This window comes from Falco peregrinus, chromosome Z (genome assembly GCF_023634155.1).
Source record: "Falco peregrinus isolate bFalPer1 chromosome Z, bFalPer1.pri, whole genome shotgun sequence".
NCBI lineage: Eukaryota > Metazoa > Chordata > Aves > Falconiformes > Falconidae > Falco > Falco peregrinus.
In genome coordinates, this window is record NC_073739.1 from 18,879,226 (window position 1) to 18,900,150 (window position 20,925).

General features: G+C 36.7%; 1 protein-coding gene across 1 annotated transcript in view; it reads right to left on the reverse strand.

Moving 5' to 3' along the window:
* Positions 1–1,306: 1,306 nt before the first annotated feature.
* The window catches only part of DTWD2 (DTW domain containing 2), a 98,832-nt gene continuing 79,213 nt past the window's right edge, over positions 1,307–20,925 (reverse strand). The window contains exons 5-6 of the mRNA XM_055791330.1: positions 6,906–7,034; positions 1,307–2,536 (exon numbers count right to left, since the gene is read on the reverse strand). Coding sequence (XP_055647305.1) covers positions 2,366–2,536; positions 6,906–7,034 — 300 coding nt within the window. The 3' untranslated portion in view covers positions 1,307–2,365. The remainder of the gene's footprint in view (positions 2,537–6,905; positions 7,035–20,925) is intronic.

Sequence of the window (20,925 nt, forward strand, 5' to 3'; positions counted from 1 at the left end):
TATGGCATTAACAATTAACTGATACCCTTGTGTGCTGCTTTTGGCTGTGACAGAGTTAATTTTCTTCACAGTAGCTAGTATGGGTCTACGTTTTGGATTTCTGCTGGAAAAAGTGTTAATGATACAGAGAAGTTTTCATTACTGCTGAGAAGTGCTTGCACACAGAGCCAAGGCCCTTTCTGCTCCTCGTCCCACCCCACCAGAGAGTGGGCTGGGGGGGGACAGAGCCGGGACAGCTGACCCCAACCGACCAAAGGGGTATTCCATACCATAGGGCATCATGCTCAGCATATAAAGCAGGAGAAGAAGGAAGTGGGGGACATTTGGAGTGATGGTGTTTGTCTTCCCAAGTAACTGTTACCTGTGATGGAGCCCTGCTTTCCTGGGGATGGCTGAGCACCTGCCTGCCCATGGGAAGCCATGGATGAATTCCTTGTTTTGCTTCGCTTGTGTGGGCACCTTTTGCTTTACCTATTAAACTGCCTTTATCTCAATCTACAAGTTTTCTCACTTTTCTGATTCTCTCCCCATCCCATCGCGGGGGAGCAAGCAATAGGCTGTGTGGGGCTTAGTTGCCAGCCAGGGTTAAACCACAACATCTTGGTTCCTTAAGGAATGCTTCAAGCCTATCCTAGAGCACAGGAGAAACAGATTCCCAGCCCAGCATGAGCCATGCCAACCCCAGAGCTGGAGGCAGCATCACACATAAGGCTGCACACACAAGTTGCACAAGACAGCAACTTCACACTCCAAGCTAGCCTGGAGATCACTGCGATGTGCTTTGCTACAGGAATAAATATGCCCTTTCTCTGTTCCAATGGGAACAAAAGTGCATCTACACCATCATTAATCATATGAGACTGTTTTGCTTCAGATTTGTCAAAACTAATTCAGGTTTGCTGAATTTAACAACACATAACAGGATTTATCAAGACTGAGAGAAAAAGGTTATATAAACTTTGCTAACACAGCCAGACCAATTAAATTGCTAATCCATGCCTAAACAAAAGGTCACTATTGAGCTCAGGGTTAACTAAAACTTCTTAACTGATCTCTGACCTAATTTTGACCTCTCTTGTTAATTGCAGAAATGCTTTCAGTTAATATATTGGTTAGCTGTCTTCACACCCCCTACTTCTGTAGTTTCTTGCCTTGCAGCTCATAAATTAAAGACAAAATATCTCTTTTCCTAGGACTAATTAGTACCCAATTAGCTCCATGTTGTTACCTAGAGTGGAACCGATAGTAAAGACAAACATTAAGTATTTCGATCTGTTTCATGAAGGAGGCATTTATGAACATGAAAAAAGGAACATCAAAACCTTTATTTTATTTTTTTCCCTCCAGATCATAAAATCACAAAGGTTCTAAAAATATCCAACTCTTCTGCTTCTAGCAATTCCCATTAGAAAGAGGTACAGTTATATCAGTTAGAAGAGAACTAATTAAAAAACACATGAAATATAATGGATGTGCAATCATGTTAGTAGGTTGTATCCAGACATAATAATTTGTCATTGCATAATAGTTCTTACAGAGCTGTTTACACTGGGATTGCTTAATTCCTTTAGAATCATAACCACTGCATGTCAGGGTGTGGGTATGACATATCCATACCCATAAAATGTCACCTTCTGCGGAAGATGACATCTGAGTTACAATTCCAAAAATCATTTATCTACATTCACTTTTGTTTTTTTAAGTCAGAAGTGTTCAGGTTCTGGTAAAAACATATGCGGGTTTAATTTAAAAATTAAGTCTAAGAGACAAATTAAACCCAACTGCATTGTAAAATGCATATAAATTTATGAAAAGGAATTCTAATAATGTAAGAAATAAAAATATCAAAGTTACAAAGGACTATCCAAATAACTTGCCTTATGTTCATCTGAACTAAGAAATACAAGGAACTACAGTTTGAAAATCTACTATAATTAGATACTGAAGTTAAAATGCTCAGCAGAAATTCAATATGCTTCTAAATGCTGAAGCCTTACCATTCTATCACATTCATATTCCTTGTCTTTTCGTACTGATAAAAGCTTTTCCAAAGTAAATTTATCCAGTCAGATTGAGGATCATACTTGTCACCCAAGAGATAATGTAACTCTAAATTATGCTGTTTTCTTCTTCTTTTCTATAGGAAAAGAGAATGATCTTTTATCATCTGAACAAAGGCACCTGGCCTACTGTAAAAGTGAAAAAGCTTGTCCATTACTGTTTGCCACGTTGGTAGATAAACTCCTGGCTATGAAGGACCTAAAAATTGTTTTATTACAGTACAGTCAACCATTTGGATCAAATCCAGATTCATATTCATTTGCTAGCTGCAAATAAATCGTACTGTACTGTCAGTACAGCTTTTCTATATTTTAACATTATTCACCAAAAGCTCCATTCTTCTGAGTTTACGCTTATTCTTTGGCATTGGCTTGTCATATAAGCCGTTCTTGAGAAGATGCTCCTTGCTGTGATGGATCTGGGCACCATGCTGAAGCTGGAAAGAGCATAAGGCTTGAAGTGGACGGAGTATAGTCTGCAGAGAGATGAAGGGGGGGGGGGGGAGACAAAATCACCAACCTTTTAGTAAGCTGTTTTAGACACAAAAATCATTCCAGGTTCTGTATTCACAGCTACTTAAAAATTCTGATAAAATATAATTTGGATGATAAATGCTAATAAAATATAACTTTTGGATACACAGAGAACGCAGCTGAGTAAGAGATGTACTAAAAAGAAGCCACATAGCAAACATACATCCACCCACCCCCTGTCATTCCTTACTCCTTCCTTGGACCCACTTCATCCCAACTTCAGCCCCGGCTATATTACTGTAAGTTATGGCTTTAACTTGACCTTAGCAATAGACTACAATCAACTACTGTGGCTCAGCCAACAAGCTGTAATAAAATAAGTAACAATAACTAAGCTGTTTGTGCTTGCACCAAGATACCTTGAGGCTGAGTTTTGGAAAGAGGAGGCACTCGTGATCAGTGCAGGCGGGCTGCTACCCTGGAGGCTGGACTATATCCCTGCTTCTGCCCAGCGATATTATGTAGGACTAATGAAGCCACACAAACTAAATTTATCACAAGTGGTTCCTAATTGTAGGTTCTTCATTTTCTGGTTGCCTGACTCATTATCGTGGGGCCACACGCACAGAAGTGTAATGCAATCACAAATGCAACTGCAGTGAGCAGGAGCTGAGTTTCTACTGAGAATGTGACTCTTCCAAGCACAGGAAAATAAGTGACTTATACTGGGCATCAAACTAAGTGCCCATTTTTAACTTCCATTGCTCTCAACTTCAATTCACCATCTTCTATGCTGGGAATAGTGCTCACTTAATTCAGAGAGCGTATAAAAAAAGTGCATGAATGCTTATGAAGCTCTTGGCTATTGCAGCTTTCACAGAAGCATCTTTGAGAAACTGCTAATTTTGTCTTTGAAAAGTAGGGTGGGCCAATTCTGAGTGGAAGAGATGAAACAGAATACAGGACTGGGAATTGTAGACACTAACAAAACATTCACCCTGGACTTGAGTAAGACAGAAGTCCTAATGAAGGAAAAATATGCCAACATTGTCCTAGCACACCAAAGGAAAAAGTAAATACACAAAAACCACTTTAGTTTCAGTATTTCTAATTTTTCATAGGTTTAACTTCTACAGTAAATCATTACCTTCTTTTAACATACAAGCATACGATAGCTGCACTGTCATAAAAAGATACACAGGTTTCTAGAAAAGATGTTACACAGACTTCCGATTTCTAAGCCATGTTTTCTTGTGTGGCCACACACTTTGTCCCAGTCTCATTCTAAATGCAATTGATTTAATGTTGAGGCGACACTCCAGTGTCACAGAGGCAGACATGAGGGTGGCATATTCTACACTATGCCAACTGCAGAGGCAACTTTTGACCTGGGAAACTTTTTTAGTAGGTGGAGGTCAAGTATCAAAATTTCATTATCTGATGGAGAAGGATATGAGCACCCCAGGATGGACACTAGAATGTAGTGAATACATGGATGAGCTTTACATCTCTTCACAGACTCTTCTGTACTACCTTGTGGGTACACAATCAGATTGCAGACCTGGGTCTACAGTGCAAAACTACTCATAGGTCTTTTTCAAAAGGCTTATTAAATTGATATTACTAATGTCAGCAACAAAAGATTAAGAAGGACATTAACTTAATAACCTGTTCCATCACAGACTAGTGGGATCACAATTGCAAGGAAAAGGCTAATGTCCAATTAGTATTCTTTGACCTGGGATAAACTTAAACTCAAGAACTGTTAAGTCCCAAATTCCTCTGATGACACCTAAGAGTTGTGAGCTGGCTGGCAGGAAGACATAAACACACTGGGTTGCATTCCACAGCTCCAGGACTGTGCGAGATCAGTGGGACAGGCTTACAAAAGAATTCTATCTTCAAGCAAGCTGTAAGGGCGTATTCAGATCATCTCTGCCATCTAGTTTTTGCAGAAAACAACTTAATACTTTCCATGCAGTAATACACTTCACTGCCTGTCTCAAACTGGATTAGCATTTGGGTTTTTGAGAGTCAAAGATCACCTTGCTATGCTTTGACTTCAGAGGATCATTTAAAAATACTGATCTATTAAAAAAGATAATGGTTATTTGACTCCAGTAAATAATCCGAGACCAACACAGGCTAAAAAGAAAATTAATCCTTCCTGACTGCTAACTAAATGAAACTCTTTAGAGTTTAGCACCAGTTATTCTCAATGTCATTTGCCAGCCCAGTGATTTTAAATTCAGGTCTTAACTGAAGAAGTTAACCACAAATTAAAGAGTATTTAAATACTTTAATATCCTATTTAAGAGAGATATAAACTTTACTGATACTGATCTCCAAATTATCTTAAGTTTCTCACATTTTGGAAATACTTTTTCTTTTTAACAATTTGTATCCAAAGGTATTTTACAAATTCCGAAGAGCCTCAGATGATAGTACCTGAAGTAATACTGTTCCCCAGTATTAGAATATGAAGAGACTGGTGAAAATGTCTAAACGTTTCTATGACAATTTAATTCTCAACTGAGGTAAATAAACATTTTAAGGTGTATATACACATACACCACCTTCTAACATCTATTATAGCATGTATGGTTTAAAATTAATAAACACTCCTGATTTTAAGTTGCTTCAGGTTTTATTTATTTTCCGTTAGGAAAAAACACAAGAAAGTCAATGGCACAAAGCCTTTGAGACCTAGCACAAAAACTCCCTTCCAAACACTGCCTGGCACATTATTCAGTCCCAATGAATGACTACTCAACCAATCAATCATCATGTTTTCTGCCTTCATTAAAATTAGATATCAGTGTCATTATAGGCTACAATCTCTGCCAAGTTTACTAATATCTTCCTTTGCTACAAAATACTAATTGTACTTTCAAGTGAGTACAACTTTGGTAACATAAGAGTGCAACATGTAAATTCCATACATTACAGCAACTGAACAGTTAATAACAGTTAACAGTTAATTACCGTTGTTTAACATAGTACATAAAACAAAGTAGTTTTCAACATATTATAGTTAAGAAATACTCAAGAACAATCAGTTTTAAAAAGTCAATCTAGCATGTTACCTCCGTACAATTTAGTTTATTAAACAAGCCTGGTACACAGTCTATGTTTTGAAGTTTTTCAACAAGAAATGTCAAGTGAACTCAGAAAAACATCACAGGAAGAGGTAACTGTAACAATACACCTCTGCACTATTTGCCCTGCAATATACGCAGTAGTACTTCTGTTTGTTATGGGCTAAAACCCCAGCTGTCATCTCTATAGGTTTTTACTTTGTATTGTGGCATTTGTTTTTATAAGGCACATGTATTTAGTGCCTTATAAACCAACTTTTTTTAAAAAAGTAATGTACAGGTGAAGAGAATGTGAGTCGCTCATCATATTTAGAATTACAGAAGCAGTGTGCAAGAAAGTAGTACAGATGACAGAACATGATGGAAAAGAAGAATGAGGTAGAAAGAAAGAAGGAACTGGAGGACATTAGGACTGCTGAGTTAAAAATGAGTAAATGGTACAAGAAAGAAACAATGAAAAGAAAAGACAAATAGAAAAAATAGGGAAGAAGAAAAGGGAGATTTAGTAATAAAACAGAAAAAATGTCACATCGAGACAAATGAACCCGAATATTGCACAGTGAAAACTTGTAAAAGTGGGAGTGCCTGTGCAAAGCACTAGACAAATAAAGAAGAAGGGGAAAACAGAAAGAAAAGGAAAAGAGAGGAATTTAGATGGCTGGGAAGGTAGCAGTTGTCTTCCATAACCAATCTGTTACTCCATACAGAAATGGGCTACCACAGTAAAATTGGTCTGTAAGATAAGTAGTCTGCACTCAGCCTTGATGGACATCGCAGCAGCAAATACAATCTGCTACAGAACCTGACCTGACCTAACTGGTACTTTAAAAATCATCAAAGCAATATTTTTAGCCCTGAATGTTGTCCAGGTTTATCTTCAGACAACCCTCTGAGGCAAAAGAGCCAATCTAATTCCATTAGGGGATAGAACAGAAAATACCATACTAGAATTTAACATACTGAAAAGAGGAATAGCCAAACAACCATTCAAGACCTTTGTATCTAACAAGTTCCCTCAGCAATCTGGCACCAATGTTGAGTAAAGAACAGGAAAACTATAGAGACTTTTGGAACACAAGAAAGTGTCACACCAGTCTGAACATACTTGAGTTAATAAACATCTGAAGAAAACTAGTTTCTGTTGGTATGTTCTTGGTTTAGTTCACTGGGCAACAAAACCATCAAAATGTTAAGATTTTGACTGTCAAATGTGACATTGATAGCCAACTACCTTCACTGCCCCTCTATTATTTATAAAAGAAAAATTACGTACCTCTTGTATAATCGTATTTTTTTCCATGATAGTAAGAGCAACAGCTGCACATTCAAGTGTAGACAGACAGGTGTTTGTTGGCTGTGTACGAATTACATATTGACTTGAAATGTTGGTTTTTAACTGCACCTGAAAAACAGCAGGAACTACTAAAATAAACAGATCAGTATAGCAAACAAGATACTTCTTCCCTACACTAAGCAAAACACAGCCCCTTCCCCTCTGTGAACAGTTGCTTTTCTTTCCTTTTTGCTGTTGTGTCTCCCAGCAGCCAATGACCTCATGCTGTTAAGTATAATATCGTAATACCCATAAGTCAGCACCAGAGACAAAAACTTCTCATTTGTTACTGTACACGTAATGAAAATAGAATTGTTTGTTAAAGAAAGACTGAGTGAAATATTAGAAACTGATTTCAATTACCATGGAAATCTTGCAACAGAAATGCAATTTTTCACTTATGCTTGTTTTATTGCACACACTAAACACACAATGATCCTGTACAGTGTCCAATTACTGTATAGCCACTGACACTGTTTACCTTGGTTAAATATTATTTGTCAAGTTCTGAATGAAAGACTTTTAGAAACTTCATTTATTCAAATAATGTACTAGGTAACTGATTAGAACAATTTGTTTACCTGAACCATGTCTGAAAGTGATTTATTGGCTCTGCCTCAAGTGACAATCACTTTGCACTATCTCACAAGTTAAAGGTTTTTAAGAAAAAATGATGTAATTCAACACTACACTGTTTATTTTCAGATCTAAAAGCTTTTACTGAGTTTATAAACAGCAGTTGAAACATTATAGAATTTACATTATTGGACTTTGTGTGAAAATTCAGGTATTATTCCTTATTCCTAAAATTTCCATCTCCACATACGTTTAAAGCATAATTTGCTAAACAAGTTAATAATTTAGCAAAATTGCCACTATTCTTAATCAAAAATTATCAGTTCCTTTCAAAAAAAAAAAAAAAACCAACCAAACAACCAAACCTGTAGTACAGTAAAAAAAACCCTAAGGACTCTTTACAAAAAAGCAAGTCAATCTTCTTTTTTTTTAACTTCATCCCAACAACTGTCTTATTTTTCCTTATTCTCAAAAAAAAAAAAAATGAATGACTGCTCCCCATGGCCATCATAATATTCCTCCCATTTTGTTTGCCAGAGGTTTTATCTTCCCTCTTCACTTCACTCATGTTTACTTTTATTTGTAATGCTTCATTTTCCTTCATCTGTTTTACATGCAATCACGCACTCTTAAAAAAGTTCTAAGTATCTCCTTTATAAAAGGGAAAATCCAATCTGCTGAAGAAACATGAATGAATAAGATTGAATTCCAATGCTTTATCTGACCCTAACGTAACGGCAATTTAAAATAAATAAATAAAAAAGAAGGCAACCAGAGAAGAGGAAAGCCATTCTGGAAAGGACAAGTAAGTTAGCTATAAAAGCTCAATACACTCAAAACATAGGAGAAGACAGAAAAATGTACCTTTGTGACAGAAGGTCCTAACCTGTTTATCAAAGGAAAATTATTATATTTTTCTTAATGCTAGTCTTGTTATTGGGTGGGCTTGAAGAACCAAAACATCACATTTCAGAATGTTTTAAAAGTTTCTAGCAATGATTGTTTTAGATAGTTTGGAGAGACCACTTTCTACAGCCAAAGTATACATATTTGGGTTGAGAAATTGAGAAGATGGATGCATGTTAGTTATGTAAAGAATACAGCATACTAACATTATGATCTTTGCATTATATAAGAACACATTTGTATTATTTTCATAACTGTAATAATGGAGGTGTCATTTTAATTAAATAATTTTAATATCACATCTTCCATTTTGCCCCTCTGACTGAAGAGTGACGTTTTTGCTATTTTAAGGTTGCTTATCATAATAATCACCTGGAATGCACTGTATTTTTAATCAGGTTATACTATTACCAGCTGTTAATTAAACTAAAAATGCACCACTGGTCTCAAAGCACATACAAAAGTATCTTTCCTGAACATACTATTCTTAGATTTTTAAAAGTCATGGTTACAGGTGATGATATACAGTTATTTCCTGCAAAGTCAATGGCCATGTCCACTTAAAACTAATTTTCATTTTCTGCAGCTATTCAGCATAATTCTGCAAATGAATTGGCACAATGCATGACAAACTACTCAATGAATGCCTATTACTTACTATAAAATTTAACCTGCTATTTTACATTTAAAACCAAGATAGTTAAACAGTTGATTATTTCATGTCTGCAAACACAGGGTCTTTAGCCTCCAGCTCTGTACTGAGTGTCAAAAGAAAAGAATTTATATCTAGCACCTTATCACCAGATTATGCTTGCTATTACACCATACTGGAAGCCTATCATACAATCTTTAATTCCAGTCATACCACAGAATTTTCATGTACTGTATGAAATATGTTAACAGTTACTTGGATATTCAACAGCAAATTCAGTCCACATGCTGGGGAACAGATCCAGAGCAGACTAATGAATTAAGCTATTGGATACATCCTAGCCTTTATCAACTACCTTCTTCAATTTGGTATTGAAGAATCAAAAGAGAATAAAATCATTTAGGAAAGAAAATGTAAAATTTGGACATCAGTGTATGTAATGAAATGCAAAGGAAAATTAAACCAAAATCTAAAATTTTCATTTGTTGTTCTTCAAGGTTTGCTTTGTTTTGATGCTCCCTTACTGGGACCACATATGAATCTCCATCATGACAGAGATGTAGGCCTGTTATTTCAAGTATACAGAGATCTATGCTAGAGGGAGTTTTTAGTCCCTACTTAGAAACTCCTAGATAGGTGTTTAAAACCCTGATAAACTCAGTCCATTGCTTCTCCAGCATGTATCCTGAGCAGCAGAGCAAGCATATATCCACACTTTTCCTCAACAGCTGACAGCCACGTTCTTCATAGAGTCTCTCTACAGAGGTTGAAACCATCTCACAGACTACCTGCAGGCACCCTGACTTCCCACTCGGACATGGACAACAGGCCCTCACTTTTTTTGATGTTTTTTGGTTGTTTTTTTTGTTGTCGTTGTTGTTGTGTAGGAACTGGGAATAGTTCTCTGTTGGTTTCAATACTTCATTTCTTGGGTGTCATGCTGGAAAACTTTTAAGATCATCAGCATTCCACAGAAAGGAAAATTACTCGTGACTGCAAGACAGCTTCTACAGAAGAAAAGCCGCCTGCACTCTGCGTTACACTGTGGAGCCAGAAAGTCTGTAAGTGCAGCTCTCAAACAGCTGTCAATGTACAACAGGATAACTTCCCACTTCTAAAAACCACAGCAGCAACCACATTTCTTCTCTCTTGGGAAGAGTAAGAGAGGATGGAAACAAGTGGTCCCCATCCATTTTTCTGAAAAACTACATATTCACTGGGATGATATGAAAATACCACAGCCAGGCAGCACAGTGATGGAGATGTGGGGATGAACACCTGAGCAGGACACCTCCCTGCTACAGTTTGTCTCTTAGGCTTTTTTTCAACAAACATGCATTTTACCCTACTCTGTACTCCAGGGCAGCACAGTATCTAAATAAATGATCCTTAGACACCTGAAATACAGTCAATGTAGCCTCTGTCTGTCACAAATCAGACAGACTCACCAGGTGACTGACTGTCTATCAGAAAGTAGGTACAGTCACTGAATGAATAAAACACACAAGGAGGTGCTCTACCAAGTCAGAGCATAAACTGAATGGTAAGACAAAGCCAAAACACGATAGAAACCAAAACAAATGAATGTAATTAATACATACTTCAGAAATGGGATTAATATCTTCTTGAAAAAAATGCCTAGGTAGATTACAAAATATTTCCTATTGTCAAGCATGACTGGGTAGGACAACTTATCTCATGCCAACAGGTCTAAAACTTGTCTTGCTTTTTGTAGAGTTAATAGTTTCAGGTGGGGCATTGCAACAGCCTCATCAGAGCTTCTGCACTACTTAGTTGTATTAATTCTAATATCTGTCACCTGCATATCTTAAATCCAGCTGATTAAGCTTAATTTAAAGTTATGGAGAAGTTCCTCCACAGGTAATGAAAACAAAATCTGATCGTCTACCGCTCACTTTACACTTCAAAAACTCAGAATGAGTATACATAAATGTCCTATCTAAGCACGCTTCAAAATAACAACCATGATATTTTATAACCAACTCTCCATAAATTGACAAAGACACTACAATACAAAAATTCTCCTTTTTTTCTGTCAAAGTAATTTACAAATCATATGCACACTTTGAAACAATTTCACTTTGTGACAAAATAGTTGAAAAAACAGCTGCCTATTTAACACCACTCACCAAAATAAACAATAGCATTAGACAGAAGATGGAAACTATCTCAACCAATTCAACTAAAGAGAGGAATGTAGATAAGCTGAATGCAATTACTCACTGGAATTTAGCCAAGACACCGAAATCAGCGTATGTATTCTCTGAGTGCCAAGAAGTTTGGGTGCTTACTTAACCAAGCCAACAGAGGCATGAAGAAACACACACAATCAAGTTTCATGTCTACATGTAACTCAAGACCCAACATTTCCAAAAGCCCAAACCTCATCAGTTCTCACAAACTCTTACATTAACTTCATAGACACTGGCTTCTCTGCCAACATACCACTCTCTTAGCATTTACAAAGGATATGAATCACAGCAAAAATAGTGACCCTTCAGTACTTCTCAGGGCTGCTTTCTTCTTCCAGGGCCCTCTTTGGAGATGCCCTAGGCATATGACGATCCAGCTGATTCTGTTCAGCTGTTCAGAACTGATGGAAGCAGAAGTTATCTTGATGGGGTCAAAGTTCTCCTATTTGAAATTTTTACAATTTTAAACCATTAAAGACAGGCAACTGATTTCTGCTCTAATTTAAATATTAGGACTGGCGCTCTTGCAGAAAGCTCTATCTTCAGTCCTCTCCTTAATGACAATATCCTTATCTTTTCACCTTCTCTATGCCAATTTCTTCATCATTACTCTTACTAGCTTTACTCTCCAAAGAGAAGCCAGCATTATGCAAAATTACTTTTGGAAAATAGTGCATCCCCAAGAACACAGAAAGGCTATACAGTTAGTATATCTATCTCACAGGACACACTCAACAATCCTTGGTTTTGTCTGTCCTGTTTTCCGCAACTAGACTACAGGCACCTCAAAACAGCCAGAGGAACAAATCCTTCTGTGGCTTCTATGAAAAACCTATACTTATTTTAAGATCCTGTCCTCTTTCACTTATGTTGACAATGCCCTTATAAAATGTGAATTCCTGTTTGGGAATTAATTTGCTCAAATCTCAGAGAAAGAAGTAAACAAGCACCATCCATCGTGCTGCTTAACACAAGTAGTAGCTGTTGTTTGTATGTACTGTTACTTTAATAAATATCTTCCAGAAAAAATATCATAAGCCCTTTTCTTTTAAAGGAACTCAAAAGGCACAGAAAAACCCCAGAAAGACTACAACCATATCCTGCCATCTCACCCATTATTCTAGAAGCTAAGAAAAAATTGCTTTTAAGGTGCCAAAGAAGAGCACTGTCTGTGCTACTGCACAAATAATCCAGACAGAAAAGGGAGTCAGGCATGGGAAAGATCCTTCACTCAGTATCCAGTTGGCACACACACCTTTTACCTTATGTCAAAACAAACTACGTTTATCTCTTACAGAAATGTCATGCAGTAATATAAAATTACCTTTGTGACAGAGAAGATAGTCTGAATAAATTTAGTCTCAGCATGCTACTGAAATTTAGATTAAGAATATAAATAAGTTATTTTGTTCAAAATCTTGCCTTTAATTTAAAGTGACATCTTAAGAGCACTCTGTTTCTAAATACTGGAGGGAGTAACTGCCACGCAACTGTCACATATGGGCAGCCTGAAAAAGTACATAGATGCCACAAAAACCTCTGCCCCTTTGCATGTCTTTTGATTGAATATTTAGGCATATCCATGACATTCTGGTGTATGTTCCATGTAAAATGGTGAAAGAAGTCGTAGGTTATACTGTGACTTTCAGGTAAACTTAAATTTGTTCAATTTCTATGAAGTGACGAGATACTTTGCACATTGTCTTCAAAAACTTCCGATAAACCCCAAAATCCTTCTCTTTGGGTATCCCAGAAACCCTTCCTCTCAGGCTATTTATGGCAACAGGTTAGAGTCCAGAGTTATCACTACAACAAGCCTCAGGATACCTCACTGCTGCTGCGATGGGAACTGTGGCAAATATGTAATATTCTGGCTTTGCAAAAGAAGCATAATGGTTTCTGCTGAATAGTGCCTCTCTGTAGGTCCTACCTACTTATGTTCCTTTCTGCCTGTGCAGAAGAATCTGAATTCAGAGTTGGAATTCAGATTAGTTCTTTCACAGGTCAAAAATGGAAGCCTTCTCACACCCTTAAAAAACACACTTGTGTAGATGCAGTGCCCCAGATTTCTCTCTTCAAATATGTCATTAGTGTATGAAAAGATATTAAATGTTTATACACTTTCAAGAATGCCCTTTCTTTGCTTCTGGAACCAAAACAATTTAAGAACCAGATTTTATTGCTGTGGGGTATTACATGCTAAAGATAAAATAGTCCAGAAGAAGTCAGTAAAGCTACTGACTGAATGACTTAATATTCATCATCTGAACATAATCCCACATGATGTCCCTTTGTTCCACGACTATGTCTTCCAAGACACCTCTTCTAAAAAAATCACCTCTGTAGTTCATTATGGCTCTTTCTTGTTAGTGTATAAACAAGTTCAAAAGAAAAGTATCCTGTAATTTGATATATAGAAAAATAGTTGAGAATGCCACAAGTACATTCTGGGAAAAAATATTTTTTAGTGTTTCACAATATTCTGTCCTTCCTATTAAAGTATCTTTTTAATGAGGATAACTCAGATTGTACAGAGTATTTCTCTACTGTGTTCCTCGCTTTCAGTTTTAGACAGAGTTGATTGATAGGAAGAAAAATAAAATTGCAAAAGGAATGTCTCCTTCACAGACAGAGATTCTTACATCACATTCCTACAGAAAATTTTTGAGGAAAAAGAAGAAAAGTGAAATGAAGAAGAAATTTGGCAAAAGTGCCCACAAGTATATGCACTCTCTCCACCCCACTTCTGCCAGACTTTAAGGTTTTAGGGTGTTCCTACACTGTTTTAGCCGAATTTGTACAATAGAGATTCTTTCCCAAGAGCTCAGCAAGGAAGCAATGATCAAAAAAATGAAATTCTGCCTTTAAAAAGTAAATCAGAATAAAGGCAAAGCTTTTTATCATCATACAAAATAACATTACATTTATAATGTGTAAAAAATTGTGGTAAATGAACTATGGCCGAAAAAACCACCGTAAACAAAAAAATTACCGACAGTATCATTTATCTGTGGAAGACAAGCTTCCCACATAGCAAGCTTCCCACTTTGTAATTTAGCTTGTGCAAAGACTGGAGAATTTGATACATAAACATGAAACTTCCATTCATTAAATGCTTGAAAGAATTGCAAGCTAAATATCTACTAAAGTTTAAAAATAGTCACTAAAATAAATACCTCACTTTTCTAAATATATCTGCAATCTAATCTGTATGTCTGTATTGATCATCTTTACACATGATGCTGCATGAAGCTGAGGTAAGATTCAGGTGACAAAGCATAATTTTTCTTTGCAGGAGAAGCTGGTAATTCAAAATACTTAGTACCATGTATGCAGATTTGAGAAAGTCCAACAACTCCTTAGGCTACTATCTCTCTCTTTAATGCACTATGAAATCAGACACCTACACAAAAACATGGAACAGTTTGCGGTGGCTTCCTTAGCACTTCATTTGTTTTACAAAACTGTTTACAGCAGGCCCTTCTTCTGCCTGTGCAATCATTTCTGAAGTGGTTTTACCAAGAATCTGTCACTACAGTTTTTGTAAGAACTCGATTTTTTAGCATCTTCTCAAAGATGCTAAGAGAATTCAACCATTTAGCACTTGTCACATCTTGCAAAGTCAAACAAAATTATCTCCCCTTTAGATTGTCAAATAGGATAGCAGAGCACCTGCAAACCTTGGTAGTCTGTAAGTATCACCAAGGTAAATAATGTTTTTGAAAGTTATGTCAGATGCTTATGCACTTCTGCATACTTTGAACCCCTAATGCTACATACAGTAGGGAAGGGATAAAATTACAGAATCACAGTGTTTCAAACAGTTTCCAATGATGCTTGTCATCACTTACACCATGCATGAAAAAAGCGTAGTATGAAGTAAGTGCCCAAATAAGTTTGGAAAATAAACATATGTCTGACTGAGAACCTTTTTGCAGAGAAGAAAACAGGATATTCTGGCCTACACTTAATAAATAAGATGGAAACAGTAACTAAATATATATTAAAAAAAGAAGTAATCTCTTCAGTATTGCTACTCTGCAGAAAGCAAGTACATAACTTGGTAAGTAACATGAACTTTCACATTAATGAAAATCTTCATCAGTAGAAGTTATCTAAAACAGCATTTTCTATGGGGTCAAGACCAGGCTGCTGGCAGTGACAGGTAAGTATCAGCCTCCAGTGCTGGAAGGGGATTGAAGAGAGTTTGTAGGCACACCTCCTGCTTCCCTGGAAGACAAGACATTGGACTTGGTGTCAGGAAATAACCCAGGCTCGCTAAATCACAGCACAACTTCACGCAAGCCACCTTCCTTCTCTGAGCTCCACCGTCTCTGTCTGTACGATGACATTTACCCAATGCTGTAAAGCACTTTGAAGGCTTAGGGAAGGGATGATGGAGAAACTGGAGACAAATCAGGAACAGTGTTATTACTGCAGATAAGAAGAAGAGCTTCTTCCTTGTGACACTTTTGTGTGATATATTTCTAAAAAAACTATGGATATGGCAAGAAGAAAAAAAGCACACAAGAAGTATGCCAATCTTTCTTACATAAATGGATAAAATAAAATCAAGGTTCCTTTCACTGTTTGTCCTGTGTTTCTTGTATGAACATTCACAAGCACAAGAAGCACTACAAAAACCCCCAGGCCTTACTACCCTTAAAGAAAGCAGACCAGTATGGTCTTCAGTTAAAATAGATAACTGAAATAAAGTCCAAGTCCAGACAAGCTGTAGTTCTAATCTAAAAGGAGTAGTTCAGGTATCTGTAGAAGAAAGCAGCCTGGGGCTGACCCAAATGGCTTACATACAATTAGGAGCTAACAGACAGCGAAATTGTAAGGAAAGGAAAGTCCTCACAGCTAAGGCGTAACAGAAGATAGGACTGACCTAGTAATATCTGGACTACATATTTTGCACAGTAATTGCAATACCATCTGGTTATGGTTTTGGGTTCTGCAACTGCATTTTGCTATGTAAAAACAATTATATTTAAGTGCAAGCTGTACAGGGCATGCCTGGCACTTCATAAAATGACTATGCATTTTTAGTTAATTTCCATGCATTGTAATTTTTGTATTTAGAGAAAGAAAAATCCAGAAATTATTTCTGGTAGTGTCTGTCTTGCTCTGCTCACATTTAAAAAATGAATGTCAGGCAACAGATCAATATTTTATGCAGCACTATTCTTTGAATAATTAATACAACAGGAAAGTGCTGCAAGTAAATTCAGTCAGTGAGTAGAGTACAGATCTAGAGAATGGGGTCATGAAATGAAGGAAGAAAATTTAATTACGTGTATTGTCACAGCCATTTAAGTTTAATTACCTGCAAATAACAGAAAATTGAAAAGGAAAATTAAATACCTCAGTATTAGCATCAATGCAATGACATTGTTCTTTAAAACCACCACATTACTTTTGCTTTCTCTGATATTTTTTTATATTTCTTATTATATATGGATAGTAGTAAGCACTTCCTTGGACAGGGAAAAAGCAGTGGAAGAAGCTCCTGAGAAGAACTTTGGTAGTGGCACAAGGGAACATGTAAAGACAGACTAAGAGAAGGAAAATCCTTCAGTTGATCTAGATATTTGAAAGCAAGCTCAATCAAAACTAAAAACATGGCTAGTTGCCTTTTTACAAAGTGTTCATATCCTGTAAGAAATTCAGCACAGGTATGATGGTACAAAACCTGCAATTGTTCCTGAAGTGTTCTAGCAGCAGGATATTCAGGTATCTGGCAAACACTTTGACAATAACTATGAAATAAATGACAAAGAAAAAAACTTAAAAGCAAAGTTTCTGCCCGAGAGTGAAAACAGCATGTACTTCCGACATCTGGCAAGTTACCTGAGACCTTTCAGTCACAAACAAAATGTCACTGTATTGAGAGGTAATAGACATATACTTATGACCTGAAAAATGTCAAAGTGGACCGATGTCATTCAAATTAACCTAAATGTCAGAAGGACAGACTTCTGTTGATTGTTCAGCATCATATCTCAACCATGCATGAAGTCTTGACCCAAAGTAATTCCCAGTTCTCTCTCTCTGATCTCAGTCTTCTCAAACAGCAATTTCTGGCAACCTTGCATAAAACACTTTGTTCTTTAGGGTTCAAATTTTTTTTTTTAATGTTTCAGTTGTAATGAGACAGCAGCTAAAACCTGAGCACACCAAACATTTCAGAAAATGTAATAGATTCTAATGATTTTTATCTTTCAAGTCATCACACAGCAGAAAGTATGAGCTACTTTAATGAAAACAAGTTTTCTTGCTAAAACAAAAATTACACAATTTAAAAACACCAAGATGAGTCACAAACGAAAAAATACTATGAAAGCTCACAGACTTCTACAGCCTAAAGACAACTGGGGTCTCCTGTGGAATTGCTAGTAAAAACACAAATGTCACACACATATAGATGAAAAATATTTATAGAAGAAGTCACTGAATACAAGGTATTTTTATTCCATTAGTATGGTGATGCACGGCTGAATGCATACTACCTTCTGGGATATACACTACTAGTTTTCCCAACTGCAACGACTGTCATCTGGCCTTTCTTGCCTTGGGGTCTGATTTGCCTTCTGCCCGCTTGCACCCCTTACTCATCACCATAGCTCTTCCCTTGCAGAACTAAACTGGGTATTGTCCATTTACTTTAGGGTTTATGGCAAAATTTGGTATTTAATCTCTCTCTCATGCAAATTGGAAATTGTGACAAATGAAAAAAAGAGATAGGAAAACAGAAAGATAAAAAGGAGGACAAAAAAAGGACAGTGATAAAATGTATTTACTAGCTGGCACTATTTATTATTTGGTCCTTGTATATTAATTTGCCTAAGTCCCATAACTGTGGAGGATGAAAGAGCCTATTTTTCTCTGCATCTCAGCTCATTAAATAGGAGATTTAAAAAAAAAAAATATTCAGAGAGCAAACATCAGAAAAGGAATAAACTAAGATACAGTCAGATGACAACAGTGATTGTTGCTATTTTGCTTGCTCTTTTGTTCTGGGTGTTTTCTGTATGTAAATGAATGGATGTTTTTATATTTCTATTTTTACATTAAATGCAATCCACTCTCAAGGTGTTCAGACAGTTGCCTATAGATCTTAAACTGTATTACACTCACATCAGTGAGCATTAACTGTATTAGAAGGAAGTTTTTACCCTCCTCTAGAAGGAATTCATCTAAATGGCAAGTTACATTTTAGAACAGCTGCTTGCCTCAGCAAAGAAATTCTTCTGATATTTGGACATGCTTTCAGACTGCTACTTCTTCTTTAATCCTCTACGCTTGAAAATGGCAAGTCCCCAAAGAAAGTTTTATTACCTAAAAATATGAAAGGACTAGATCACAAAAACCACTTTTTGTTAAAAAGCACATCAACATAACTATTCACACACCTTTAACCACTACAGTTTATTTATCGACTCATTCATGACTTTACCCATCATTACTGGAAAGATAACGATTAATTTCAGCTTCTGCTCAACTATGCGTGCTGCCAATTTTGTATTGATAATTCCATCATTGGTGCAGGTTGAATTGCTGGCAGAAGACCCTACTGCCAAATACAATTTGATGTCCTACACCTGTTGACACTTTCGCTTATTATCCTATCTGCCATACACTTTACCTTAAACCAGATGGCATTTGATCACTTCCTGCCTAGGTCTTAATTCCTCATTTCTCTCAATGGGCTTCTCCTACCTAGTAACTCTAGTGGCACCACTAGAATTGAAAAGCAGATGGACCCCTAAAGGAACAGCTTTTTAAACTTTGTTTTTCTTTTCTTTTAAACAAAAACAATGGCAAGAGTGTTTTGAGCCAGGTTGTTTGATCAAAGATCCCTTACCTTGCTTTCCATACCCCAATTGCAGTGCCTTCATTTCTTACTGCAGATACAGTGCGCAGCGAGGTCCTGCCAATAATTTGAGCATCCCTTCACTGACTTCTTCAGAAGAAGGATGAGAATGCTCTTCCAAAAATTCCCTAGGATGACACTATCTCAAGCAAGTTGCTTGGTAAGACTGACTTTTAGGCATCCCTAAGTATCTGTGAACCCATGCTCACCCAGCAGAGGCAGCACAGAAACCATTAAGTAAATCCATGAAGTGCTACTCACTTTGCACAGCATGAAGTTTTGATGTGAGCAACAAGGTAAATTGGCAAAGAACTCTTACAGCAGATTTTTATGTTAGTGACTTTGTGAAAGATCAAAACTCTAAAAACTCAGAGAGCAGTTTGTGTTGACAACTGCCCAGGCATATTACAAGATGGTCAGTGAACAATGGGAAACAAACAGAAATGCACAAGTGTTTCATAAATATTTCATCACACTGTCTTCCAAATGGTAACATATGGATTTGGGCCACATTTCTCAGAAGTTGAAAATAAGGAAAATTTCCCCCTGCCCAAAAACATTGCCAAAATTCTCTTTCATTGACTGGAGTTCAGGATAGCATATAACCTTGACACTGAAAATTTCTGGTGCCTTTTTAGAAGACAGCACATCAACTATAAATTGGTAGTAAAACTTCTAATTAATCAGTTTGTAACATCAAAGACCATAGTATCCTGTCATCGGTAACATCTATGTAAAACTTTCCTTTCTATGGACAGTGAAGTATTTTGAGGGATTTTTTGGAGTACTATGGTTTTTTGAATTACCACTAAGTGTTCTTAACAACCTGATTATATTGTTTGCAAAATGAAGCTTATTTAGTGGACTGTGCCCATCTTACACATGGAGTGAGAATGTTACACAAAGGTCAGACAGAAGGGAGTAAATAAACTCAGCAGGAATGATCCTTTTATAAATGCAGTGCTGAGTAAGAATTATTTGTGTGGTACCTTGAAGGTTTACAGCTTATTGCCACAAACCAGTTCATGAACAAATTGCCCTGAAGGTCTCGGCTCAAACCCATTATGTTTACCTACAAATGTGCAGTCTATTTTAATAGCTTTATGATGATGTATTTTACCACAGGATTCCTAAGATCTCGTATAAATACGAGTAACTGGCTGTAAAACAAAAGGTTTCAAAAAGAAAGCATATGATAGCATTTACCTCACCTGCTAGTAGGTCACTTTTTTTTCTAGTTCATTTACCAGTTCATTTCAAGCCCATAAAACTGTATAACGAAGAACACTTAATTCAACAGGAAAAATGGGGGAAATTGAATTTAAGAGAATGTTTAATTATTCCGGGAAGAATTTGGCTAGGATGCCTTAGCTAACAGCTCATCGTTCTTGGGAATACATCACAAAAATCTTGGGGGTTGTTTTTTTTGTTGTTGTTGTTTTGTTTTGTTTAAATGAGTTGAAAGCACATCAGTAAAACAGCATTTCCAGCACCAGGGGCTCCCTAAACTCATCTTCCCTGGTACAAAAGCGAGAAGTGCATGGAACTAAACACCTGGTATCATCTGAGAGCAACCTGCTGACTGTTCTGTGCAGTCAGCACCAGCCATTTGGAACAACCTACCTCAAAAGGAAAACTTTATAGGCTACAGCTTGCCACTCATTACATGTATCTCCTCAGAAATTCCAACCCTGGTTGTCTGGAGCAGTCTGATGAAGTCAGGAAGGCAAAATCCAG